We start from the raw sequence: 12740 nt of genomic DNA, 5'->3' as shown, positions 1-12740 counted from the left end.
AAAATCAATCAGATTTGATGGTAGTTCATGATTATTTTAAAGTGCACATTTACAAATCAACAGAAACATATCATTTATCTGCTATGACTTTGAAAAACTAAAACCAATAATAAATCAATGAATTCAATTAAAATTTTGAATAAACATTTTTTTTTGGTTGAGGCCAAAAATATTTTTAGAGGCCAAATTTGAGGCCAGGCCAACTTTTGAGGCCAGGCCAAAATTTGGCATGGAGCATAATTAGAGGCCAAAATTGGGACCAGGCCAATTTTGAGGCCAGGCCAGGCCAGGTTTTATAGTATGCCTTTAATAAATACATATTTACCATTTAGCTGTTTGTCTCTTATTTCACAAATTTTATCGTATTTTTACAGCCTTTCTTACTTTGATTCCATGTTTACATTCAAATCTTCACCATGTGGATGTCTTACATTCATACGCATATTACGAAGTAGTTTCAAATTTAGGATCAGAAAACGGCGATTTTAAACAATTTACAGTAAGCATCAATTTATTTGCATCAAAAACATTTCATAGTATGACTAAATATTTAGTCAAAAGCATAAATGTTGGATATTAGAAACTTTTACAAGATTTCTGTAAAAAGCCGTTAACAGAGGTGTAGTGCAAAGAGCGCACGGAACTCTGGGTAGAGAATGCATGATTCTTAGCATATACATGTAACGAAACTAAGACAAGTGGTCAGTTGCTGAAGAAATTCCGGTGAAAACATGTATAGCAAAGGTCTGTAGCTGAGAGGGAAGGTGGATGACCACATATGGAAGGTAGATTTTTAAGAAGGGCAGATAGGGTTCTTGATTGTGCACAGTGTCTAAATCCCCATGCTTGGTACTGTGATGGTGTGGGGGTGGTGCGGATTAGCCCAAATGAGAGAAAATCAAAGCAAAAAAGGGGCACCTGCTCAGAGCATGGTTTGTGCACCAGCACCAGTATTTATAGATTACATGTAATTTAGGGTCATAATTTATTAACTACACCAATATGAAATACAAGTATTGACATAAAAGGGAAATATGATTTTTCATTAGTCTGTCATAATCTGACTTTGATGTATACCCCCTACCCACATGTTTCAAAACCAAAGAAACTGTCCCCTGCCACCTCACGTGTTGCTATGAAATACAGAATCCTATATTACGGATAAATGATTTTGGTATTGCATGTACCTTAATTCAATTCAATTCTTTATTAGTACTAAAGCACAGATATGTATATAATGTACAGTTGTTGTCAACTATAATGCACAGGATTCCAATCCTTTTATAACAAAATACTATATTTTCTATTTATATTGATTATTTTAGAGTTACTGCCCTTTGCAAACGCCAGCTACTGTTGATCCAGTCCTGTTTTATTTTCTGTGTTTTCACTAAGGATTAGCATTCTCATGATCAGTCTTCATATACAGTAATAGTCTTAGGAGTGTTTGATAATCAACAGGAAACCAAATTTTTATTATGAGTGGAAACACCCGATACGTCTGTTTTCTCCAGTGTTTATCATTTATTATATTATTTATTTGGTATATACATACATACATAAATAAATACCAAGGATAACCCATGAAAGCTCGAAAGCTTATTTCCATTGGGGTCCTTTGATGCACGGATGTTTGTGCTAGGGGGTCATTAATGTGAGAGGAAACGGGATTACCCGGAGGAAAACCACGTGTCCGAGCGGGTGACCGCCATACCCTCTCACATACAACCACTGTCGATCACGGGGATCGAACTTGGGTCGCAGCGTTGAGAAGCGAGAGCGCTACCCGGACATCCTGTGTGATTCGAACCCCGGCTTTCCACATGCGGGGCGAACGCTCTAACTTCTAGACCACCGCGGCGGTAATAAAGATTGGAGTGTGTTATCATTGTTTACGAAGTATTCAAAATAAATGGATATCGATCTGAGTTTATTATATGTATCACATTTTAAGTATTCTTTAGGTAGAATGTGTTATTTAAAAGTTAAATTTGTGACTGTACAAAATTAATATGTTTTAAGATATTTCCACCCTCTGTAATTTTACAAAGTCAATGATTTGATAAGATTTATGCATGACAGGAACATAAATTTTGTTGGAGTCTTTTTTCAATAGTTATTGTAAAAATCTTGTTAACCATAAAATATTTCAAAAGTCTAAGTTATATATGAATAATCAATTATATGTTTCAAAATATTGAATCCAAGGGCAATAACTCTGTTTTCATTAAATTATTTATCAAGTCCATTATGCAATAGATTTCCTTTATTTTTCACAAACATTTTGTATATTTTTTTAAAGAAATCGTTTCATGAAATTGTTATGAATACTATTACATCGTTACAACCAGTTTTTGTGAAATTTTGATAATGCTGTTTAAGGAAAATTGCAATTTTCTGATGTTGATAACAGGTATATTGTGCTAATTGATAAAAAAAATTATTAATGCCGCAACATACTTATTTTATCATTTTTATTTGTTACTAAGAATTATATATTGAAGAATCAACAATCAAATATAAGATTGAACCTATAATTCTAAAGGGGTGGGATTACCTTAGATTACGAATTAAAGATTTAACTGGTTTGTTTGTGAACATAAAAAAGGGACTCGAGTCTTTGTTTACATAACAGAGAGTTAAGCCTAAAATTTTGCTCTTATCCAAATTTTGGTTGTCAGCTTTAAATGAGTTATATTTTTAATGTTTAACATCAAAAATGAAAAAAATAAAAATAAAAACTGTGTGTTCTCTATTTTTGTGATTTTGTTTTGCTCAGACTATTGCTCATATAAGGCAAGATACACCAAATGAAGTTTATTTTTGTTTGTTTTTTTTTTTTTTCTTCTTCAGCGTCCAAACAAATCTTCAGCGCCTATCATTGACATGTTTGGGTCAAAACAGATTTACTTAACAAAAAGCCCTCCCCCTTCCCCCGACGATGCGTTAAAAGAATTTAATGTCACCTCCTTATTTAGGGAAATATAAAAAATCTTGATGGTATGTTTGTGGTATGCATGGACAAAGGTAACCCTTTGTTTTATGAATGAACAAACCTAACCCTCTTGTATGCAATGATAGGCATAACCATTAGCGGTGTGTATCGTCTCTAAACGTCCGTATGTGTGTTCAGTCTAGAGTTTAGCTCACCTGAGCTGAAAGTGAGCTATTTTGATCACCTTTTGTCCGCCGTCCGCCTGTATGTAAACTTTTTACATTTTCGACTTCTCCAGAACCATGGGGCCAATTTCAACCAAACTTGACAAAAAGCATTCTTGGGTGAAGGGGATTCAAATTTGTTCAAATGAAGGGCAACACCCTTCTCCGAGGGGAGATAATCACGAAAATGGAAAAATAGGGAGGGGTCATTTAAAAATCTTCTCAAGAACCACTGGGCTAGGAAAGTTCAAGTTTACATGAAAGCTTTCTGACATAGAGTAGATCAAAGTTTGTGCAATTCATGGTCCCGGGGGGGGGGGGGGGGGCACAATAGGGGATCAGAGTGTCGTATGCTGATATTGTACATAGGAAAAATCTTTTAAAATATCTCTTATACTATTTAAGATGGGGCTTTCAGATTTTGTATTTTTCAGAAAGACCTTTTATGTGAAGCAATGGTGTGTGATCTTGTGACCTTGACCTGCAAGTTTGACCTACTTTTAATAACAAGAGACACACAGGCATTATCGGTTACCTGAGTATTACTTAAAAGTATCACTAGTGCCAGGGGCAATGAAATCCTATTCTGCATACCTAAGCTAAATTCTAATATTTAGCAACAGTATAAAACAAGATGTGTTCTTAAAACTTAAATGCCCATGAAAGTACCTATACTGATGAAAGGCTTTACACACCATAATATATGTAACATAAACATGAAAAGTAAAGATAACGAACAGTGATCAATCTCATAACTCCTACAAGCAATACAAAATAGATAGTTGGGCAAACACAGACCCCTGGACACACCAGAGGGGGGATGAGGTGTCTAGGAGTAGTAAGCATTTTCTGTCGACCGGTCACAACCGCCGTTAGCTCTATATCCTGATCAGGTAAACGGAGTCATCCGTAGTCAAAATCAGTGTGCCAAGAACGACCTAACAATCGGTATGAAACACGTCAGACAGCATTTGACCCAATGATAGGTTGTATTGACGAACTAGATCGTTATAACGACCATAGAATTTGCGAAATGCCGACTTCAATCGAAACCCCTATACCATCAACTTGTTTGTCAGTAGCTTGCCTCGATTTAAAAACTGACGATACGCAGAACAAGCTCTTGCGTATCGAATTAGTTGAGAGATATAAACACCATATGCAGGTGATAATGGAATATTGCTACATAAATGTGGGAAGTTGACGATGGAGAAGCTGAAATCATCCCGTTTGTCATACAGTTGAGTTGTCAGTTTGCCGTTAATGTCTACTTTCAATAAAATATCTAAGTATGAAGCAGAAGTGGACGGCTCTGTGGTGTCTTTTATTTCGAGTTCACAGGGCTATATCGAATCGACATATGAATGAAAGTTATCATTGTTGATAGACAAAACGTCGATATATCTAAATGTCGAATTGAAGGCCACAACAAGAGATTTTTTCTTCTCACGTAGAAGTTTTTGAACAAATTTTGCTTCATATGAATATAAAAACAGGTCAGCTAACAAAGGGGCACCATTCGTGCCCATGGGGATTCCAACAGGAAGACCTGATCACCAAAGACTATGAAGATATTGTTAATGAGGATCTCCAGCATATTTTTTATTTCAACTTCAGAGTACTTGTGTGTGGAATCAGAGTGGCGTTTAACAAAGTAATTTTTTGGATAACTGATCACTAGATAGAAATATTTGCGTTTTTCATTTTTGTTGAAGAAGCAACTGTCTATGATGTCAAAAAGTCTAGTCTTTAATTTATCGTGAGGAATGGTCGTGTAAAGAGTTGAAAAGTCATACGTTTTGATGTTGATTTGAGAAAAGTTTTGTGATTTCAAGTTTACTAAAAGTTCTTTAGGAATTTTTAGAATCCACATTTGATTTACACTACTTCTGGCATATGTAGTCGCCAGTACGTTTGAATTACTTCGGAAAAGCAGTGTTTAGTATCTTGTATTTGCTATTCGGAATGCGGGGTGGTTATGGTAACAATGACCATTTAGGTAGAGTTAATACAATCTTTAACATCGTCACTTATTGTAATGAATTTACTCAAGAAAACGAAATATAATTTTACGATTTCACTGTTTTTGACAATGGGTACATGTGATTAAAAAGCTTTTGTTCTCATCAGCAAGCCGAATTGATCGTTAGTTATAAATATTGACCTCATCCAGATCTTCTTCAGTCTCTGATACCAACCTTCATAATACAGATCTCGCTCAGGTCTTCATTCTCTGATACCAACCTTCATAATACAGATCTCGTTCAGGTCTTCATTCTCTGATACCAACCTTCATAATACATATCTCGTTCAGGTCTTCAGTCTCTGATACCAACCTTCATAATACAGATCTCGCTCAGGTCTTCATTCTCTGATACCAACCTTCATAATACAGATCTCGTTCAGGTCTTCAGTCTCTGATACTAACCTTCATAACTTATGTTTCCTTCTTTGTCGATGTCTATTCGAGATAAAAGATCCTCCATTTCTTCATCGGATATCTTCTCACCAAATGATGTGAACAGGTGTTTAAATTCTGATTGGCTGATAACACCGTTCCCGTCTTTGTCGTATCTTCGAAAAGCCTCTTTGATTTCCTCTTCAAACTGCTTTGGGTCCTCATAGATTTCTTTTATCAAATTCACAAACTCAGAAAATTCTAAGGAACCATTACCTACATTGAAATTAAATGCGAATTAAAACTAAAATTTTCTTTTACTCTTAGATTTGGTTGTCCCGTACGCCACGTGACGAAGGAGCAAAAGGTACACGGCTATATTAATTTAAAAATACATTTAATATTTGAAACTACATGAGACATGCACAGGGGCTAAGCCCGTATAAATATTTATGGTTACAATGAGTTTCGGGTCAAAACGGGCTTAGTCCTGTGACATGAGGTAACGCGCTTCGTGAAATATGTCGACGTGAAACGTTGCATGTATTTTACAAAAATGAAATTGGCTTTTTGTGCCATAATTTTCAAAACAGGGGAAGAGGAATTGTTTCTTAGAATATTGGACCTGTGTGTGGTACTCCTCACTGAAAGTTTGCAACACTAGACACTGAGCTTGGAAATGACACAAGCTAAGGATAAATCTCTGTTATATGTACATGTGTGTGAAGAACAAGGATTATAAGAAAGTTTGATAAATGTGTGGGGAAAAAAATGCCTTTACCATTATGATCGACGTCATCAATAATATCTTGCATTTCGGATGTTGTCGGGTTTTGTCCACAATCTTTTAAAACTCTTCGTAGTTCCCCGGCATCTACTGTACCGTCACCATCATGATCACATGCATCGAAGGCGCCACGGATTTCTAGTATCAACAAAATCAATTTACAGTCTTACTAAACAACTATTCTCATCATTGATTCCCAGTAGGCATTTCCGATCCTAAGATACAATCAATCAATCCTAAGGTACAAAATGATTGGCTTTTTTCCCACAGAAGGATTTGAATTTGAAGAACACAATCACATGTTTGTAATTACGATAATTCAGTTTTTGATTTAATCAAACGAGAATAGCTCATACAAAAAGCAAACAACGCTTTATGCACATAGAAGCGAATATGAAAATCTCTTTCTCTCCGAGTAAACAGGTCATTATTTTTCCTGTATCGATATTATTGGTAAACACTTTCTGTGTAAGTGTGTCCTGCTTAATGCAAGTAGAAGATACTTCGCTCAGCACCAAATCTCTTGGTACTCGATAAAAGTTTACCAACATATACATGTACTTATATTTTCATCTCGAGAGTGGTTCGTATGGTCAAATACACTACGTACAATTATGGTATAGATCCATTTTTTTTAAATCAAGAATAATTCAAAATTTAGAAGACTATCAAACGAATTCAAAACCAGAACTAAAGTAATTCCTGCAAAGCAAATTTGCCACAAGTTAAATCGATATTAAACAGAAGGAGGGAACCCTTCAATTCCATGATCAGGATATTGCTTTCATTTATTTTCTTTTTTAAGGGTGTGTGTGTGTGTGTGTTATTGTTAACATGAACGAAACACTGGCGTTTTGAACATAGTAAATGTTGCTTTTTCCTGTGGTCTGTATAAATTCTCTCACTACTGCGCTCCAATTACAGTTTGTATATCTGAATAAACTTACCTTCTATCTGCCGGGGTGACAGTTCTTCCTGTTTTGAGCTCTGAAATACAAATCAGAAAATTAAGAATACACATTTGGTATCAATTTCAGTATGTTTGCTCGAATCGTTACCTGATGCATAATTGAATCATGTTCGGATTGTAAGTACTCCAATGTTAACGAAGGGATATATACATCTAGGGGGATTTGGACGTGGGTGGGATCTAGAATAGGAATAGGTACTTACTACAACGACATACGTATTCAAAACGTTTGGTGTTTCAAAGCTAACAAATGCTATACCACTAGTTTATACGTACATAACGTCAACATCAGCAACCCCCCCCCCCCCCCCAACAATGAAACTCCGAACTACGCATATCGTTCTACTCAAACATAACGTCAACATCAGCAACAAAGCAACAACACCACCACCCCCCCCCCCCCCCAACAAAGAAACTCCGAACTACGCATATCGTTCTACTCGTACATAACGTCAACATCAGCAACAACAACAACAACCCCCACCCCCCCCCCCCCCCCCAACAAAGAAACTCTGAGCTACATATATCCTTCTACTCGTACATAACGTGAACAACAACCCCAACAAAGAAACTCTGAGCTACATATATTCTTCTACTCGTACATAACGTCAACAACAACAACCCCAACAAAGAAACTCTGAGCTACATATATCCTTCTACTCGTACATAACGTCAACAACAACAACCCCAACAAAGAAACTCTGAGCTACATATATCCTTCTACTCGTACATAACGTCAACAACAACAACCCCAACAAAGAAACTCTGAGCTACATATATCCTTCTACTCGTACATAACGTCAACAACAACAACCCCAACAAAGAAACTCTGAGCTACATATATCCTTCTACTCGTACATAACGTCAACAACAACAACCCCAACAAAGAAACTCTGAGCTACATATATCCTTCTACTCGTACATAACGTCAACATCAGCAACAATTTAACACCCCCCCCCCCCCGCCCCCAATTCAAACCTTCCTTAAAATGACTGACAAAATTAACACTAATCTGAAATCTGAATGTAATGATGAATTTAATAATTGTTATGTTAACGAGACCGGTATCTAAATGTAATGGTGAATTAACTAATTGTTATGTTAACGAGACCGGTATCTAAATGTAATGATGAATTAACTAATTGTTATGTTAACGAGACCGGTATCTAAATGTAATGATGAATTAACTAATTGTTATGTTAACGAGACCGGTATCTAAATGTAATGATGGATTAACTAATTGTTATGTTAACGATACCGGTATCTAAATGTAATGACGAATTAACTAATTGTTATGTTAACGAGACCAGTATATTCTGATTGAGATACGGCAGTCTCACAAGGTCAATACATTATAAGCTGTGTATGTCTATGTTTTCTCACAAGTCGTAGTTATATACTGCTTTATAGTAGACCATCCTCATATCTTATTGGTCACTATGGTTTTCTGCCCCTGTATTGACGTTTCATTCAAACTGCCTATACCATTACCCACATAACTGTAACTTTGAACAAGCTGTGTATTTAACAAAACATGAAAGTAATGCTCCTCTTACCATTTTAAAGTGCTTCCATTCACTCGCAGCTTCTCTCCGTAAATGAATTCTGTAGATCGATTGGGATATGGGGTCAGTTCAATATTTGTCTGTTTACTTGCACTATGGCTTCACTTTTTTGAAACAAAATGGTCACGGAGGAACAATGACAGAGGCGGATCCAGAAATTTTTCATTAGAAGTACATACATGTACCAAGATGAGACCTTTACGTCCCATGAAGGAGACGTCTAAATGGCAGAAAATGACATTTTTTGTTTAAAATTTTCTACCAGGGGTTGAATGGGTGAGAGCTGCGACCCTTTATAACGTCCCTCAAGATCCGCCTCTGAGAATGATCTGTATTCATGCCTGTGGGTTTTTTTTAAGTGCATGTTTAGATATACACTGCTTTTTGTGAATTGCTTTCCCGTTTGATATTCAGCAGTGAAGAAATGGGGATGTTTTCTATCTGTCATGGTGAACCTCACATTTCCAATTTTTCTCTCTGTTGGTTTAGTTTTCATATATATTGGAATACCTGGTATACTCTTTGATGTTTTCTGGTCGATAGCTTTAGTTGTAATTTGGACGAAGTTAATCATTGAAATTTCGTACTTGCACATGTAACAATTTCACGAACAACATTAGACACCAAATTTATCAAAAAGTTGATTTTGTCAATTTAGAAAAGATATAAAATAATTTAATGCATACAAAATTTTTATATATTCTTTGAAAATATATCATAAGTGTAGAATACGGGATATCGGAACTAGAAAATTTTGGAACTCTTCAGAAAAAGAAGTTACGAAAATCATGCATTACTTGGGCAACTCTGGCTAAGACTACTCATTTCTGAAGCAAAAATATCTGCTAGGTTTGAAGATTATTTTTGAGAATGTTGCAAGTGAATGCCATTGTACCAAACAACATGAATTCTGATGTTTGGTAGCGGAGATAAAACCAAAATCAAAGTACTGAAAAGCGCTAACCTGACTTCATGAATTCTGTCTGTAATGTTATGAGCAGGAACAACAGTAAAAAAAAAAAAAACTTCATGCGTTATTCTTTATTTTCGCACAGCTAAATAATACATTTTATGTAAGGAAATAACAAATATGGATTGGAAACAATGTCCTGAAACTTTTCAACATGGTGAAATATAAACTTTATATGATGACAAAAGCAATGGTCACTATAATGATTTTGGTCCCACCCGGAACTAAAACCCTATCATTGGATCATGAAATTTACAATCTTGGTAAAGGACACCTGCTCTTTTTTAAATATCTATAATCAGAATTTAGTACCAATAGCATTACCACCGCTGTGGTGGTCTAGAGGCAGAGTGTTTGCCCTGTATGCGGACGGTCGGGGTTCGAATCCTGGCCGTGACAGACCTAGGTCGTTTTATAACAGGTAGTGACAGTTCCATCGCGAAACTCTCGGCATCAGGTGTGAATGTCATGGGTCCTCGGAGATGGCCTTAAAAACAGATGTCCCGTGTCGCAGTAGGTGTGGCACGCTAAAGAACCCTCACTGTTCAATGGCCGTATGCGCCGAATAAAGGCCTAAATTTTGCAGCCCTTCACCGGTCTTGGTGACGTCTCCATATCAATTAAAAATTATTGAGAGGGACGTTAAACAAGATACAATCAATCAATAGCATTAAAGGCTACGTTGTTCAAATATTTTACACATAAACACTTTATACCCAGTTTGGCCCCCACCCACCTTCCCAAATCTAGGGTTTCTGATCCTCTCCGCTCCTGCCTCCACCCTGGATCATGAAATGCTCTACATGACTTTGCAATTTTTTTCTTACAGATGTGATGTTGTAGAGAAGAATATTTTTGGAAATTTGAAAATGTGAAAACAGTTGTAATGGTAGTTTTCGGTAAAGTGTTCAATTGTTATTACACAACTAACTTACTGTTGTGTTCCAGTTTAATAGTGTATGAAATATTTGTAGAATACAACTAAAATGAAACAAATCTATAGTTTGATACATACATGTATGTCAAATAATAATAGAAAGGAACAAAGAAACAACTGGGGGGAAAATACACATAACCACATACACTAACTAACAAATGCTACAGATATTCATGTCAAAACACATCAATAATGCAGGCCTATGAAACACTTTACATCCATTTTCATCACCTCACCAGAAATTACTTGTACTACAGAATCAAGTGCATAATTATCTGCATAAAGCAATCAAACCATGAAAGTGAAATTATTTTTTATAATCCATAATGAAGTTGATTTCAATTCAAAATCAGGTTGGAGAGAATGTGAATCCAAATAAGTCAGATAAATACATGTATAACTGAAAACAAAATTTAGGAAGTTATTTGAAAAAGATATTCATCATACATATGCAATATTAATAACTTTGAAACTGAATGCTGCGTTATCAACAAGGGTGGACAGAGCTCATTTTTAATATGAAAGTTAGTGCAAGAGGATATACCAAATCGAATATGATAAATTAGACTAACATATAGCCATGGATTGTTGTGATTGTTTGTTATACGTAAATCTGAAGAGAGAGAAAACTCCAAGAGTTTGTACACAAGTACATTAAACGCTGTACTCATCAACATGTGTGTATTACACTTTTTGTGTAAAAGCTCATATTCATATTGCAAAACAAACTCACCTGTTTGTCTGAATGAGACATAATGCACATTCCTATTGTTTGAATTCTATAAAACAGATTTTTATATGAAAATAACCTTATCAATAAAGCATAAGATTCGCAGCTTGTATAGGAGTTCTAATATGAAGGGAAAAAACGTAACAGAAGTGACTCGCAATAGATATATAATATTTACAACATGTAAATGTATAAGCTCAATGAGAATCCCAAGCTAGGCACTTAAAAGTTACAAAAGTAATTTTCAAACGGTAATGTTGAAACCACTGTTAGATATAAAGAATCTCGCCAAAAAACTAAATGCATTTTTATATGAAAAGATCGTTCAACGAAAACAAAATGTGGGGACAGGGAACAACGACAGTAAAACCATGCCCCCTTTCCCTCCTTTATCCTTTGTACGTTCAGAAATACATAGCATATATGTACCTGTCATTGTCAATTGTTTGTTTGAAGTACAAACAAATTGAAAACACGATTACTTTTCATTGTATGTAGCGTGCTGTGGACCGCAAACCATTTTACATTCATGCTTGACACAATGGCAATGTTTATCTAACACTTGTTCTAACCATATGCATTTCAGTAAACAGCACTCGTAAAATTCCAGGCAGTGTTTTGAAGACTTGAAACCGGGGCATTTGTCTTCCGTAAACACAGACCTATAATTTAGTACCTTTTGTCTTTTCCCTCCCCCATGATCATTATTTTCAGTCTCATTTTTGAAACTAAATAACGAAATCAAATTTGATTGTGTTGACAATGATTCTTGGTCGTTTAAGCATAAGTTACACCGTCGCATCCTCTAAATTCCTGCGTGTCCTACTTACATATATGATCGAGGGAGGTGTAATCAATTACGCTATATCGTCCCTCAGAGACACCGATCCCTGTCCTTCGCTGTCAAAACAAAATCGTGCAAAAGTTCTTTCTCGTTCACGATCGACGCGAATCAATTAATTTTTTTACTCTGTTGCACACATTTTTGCTGTGTCGGACAATTTTTTTACTGAGTCGGAACAACAGTCAAAACACAAATGGAAAACCCTCATGACTCGTGTATAGCTTAATGACGTGGCTTCTAATTATAGATTGCACCATGCAAAAGCATTGATTTTCTTGACCTTTAAGCGCTATACGAAGGTAACAATGTAAAGGCACCCTAGCCAAAACGGTTTCATGTACAGATTCTTATTCATTTTTAGATTTTGAATTACTTGCAT

General features: G+C 35.8%; 1 protein-coding gene across 1 annotated transcript in view; it reads right to left on the bottom strand.

Annotated features, from left to right (window-relative positions):
* LOC125651070 (uncharacterized) overlaps nucleotides 1–12740 on the bottom strand; it is an 87084-nt gene that overhangs the window by 15419 nt on the left and 58925 nt on the right. The window contains exons 10-11 of the mRNA XM_056166126.1: nucleotides 6339–6482; nucleotides 5588–5833 (exon numbers count right to left, since the gene is read on the bottom strand). Coding sequence (XP_056022101.1) covers nucleotides 5588–5833; nucleotides 6339–6482 — 390 coding nt within the window. The remainder of the gene's footprint in view (nucleotides 1–5587; nucleotides 5834–6338; nucleotides 6483–12740) is intronic.

The sequence above is a fragment of the Ostrea edulis genome, chromosome 5 (assembly GCF_947568905.1).
Source record: "Ostrea edulis chromosome 5, xbOstEdul1.1, whole genome shotgun sequence".
In the NCBI taxonomy this organism is placed as follows: domain Eukaryota; kingdom Metazoa; phylum Mollusca; class Bivalvia; order Ostreida; family Ostreidae; genus Ostrea; species Ostrea edulis.
Note: the sequence above shows the minus strand (reverse complement) of the source record. Positions and strands in the feature narration are given on the sequence as shown.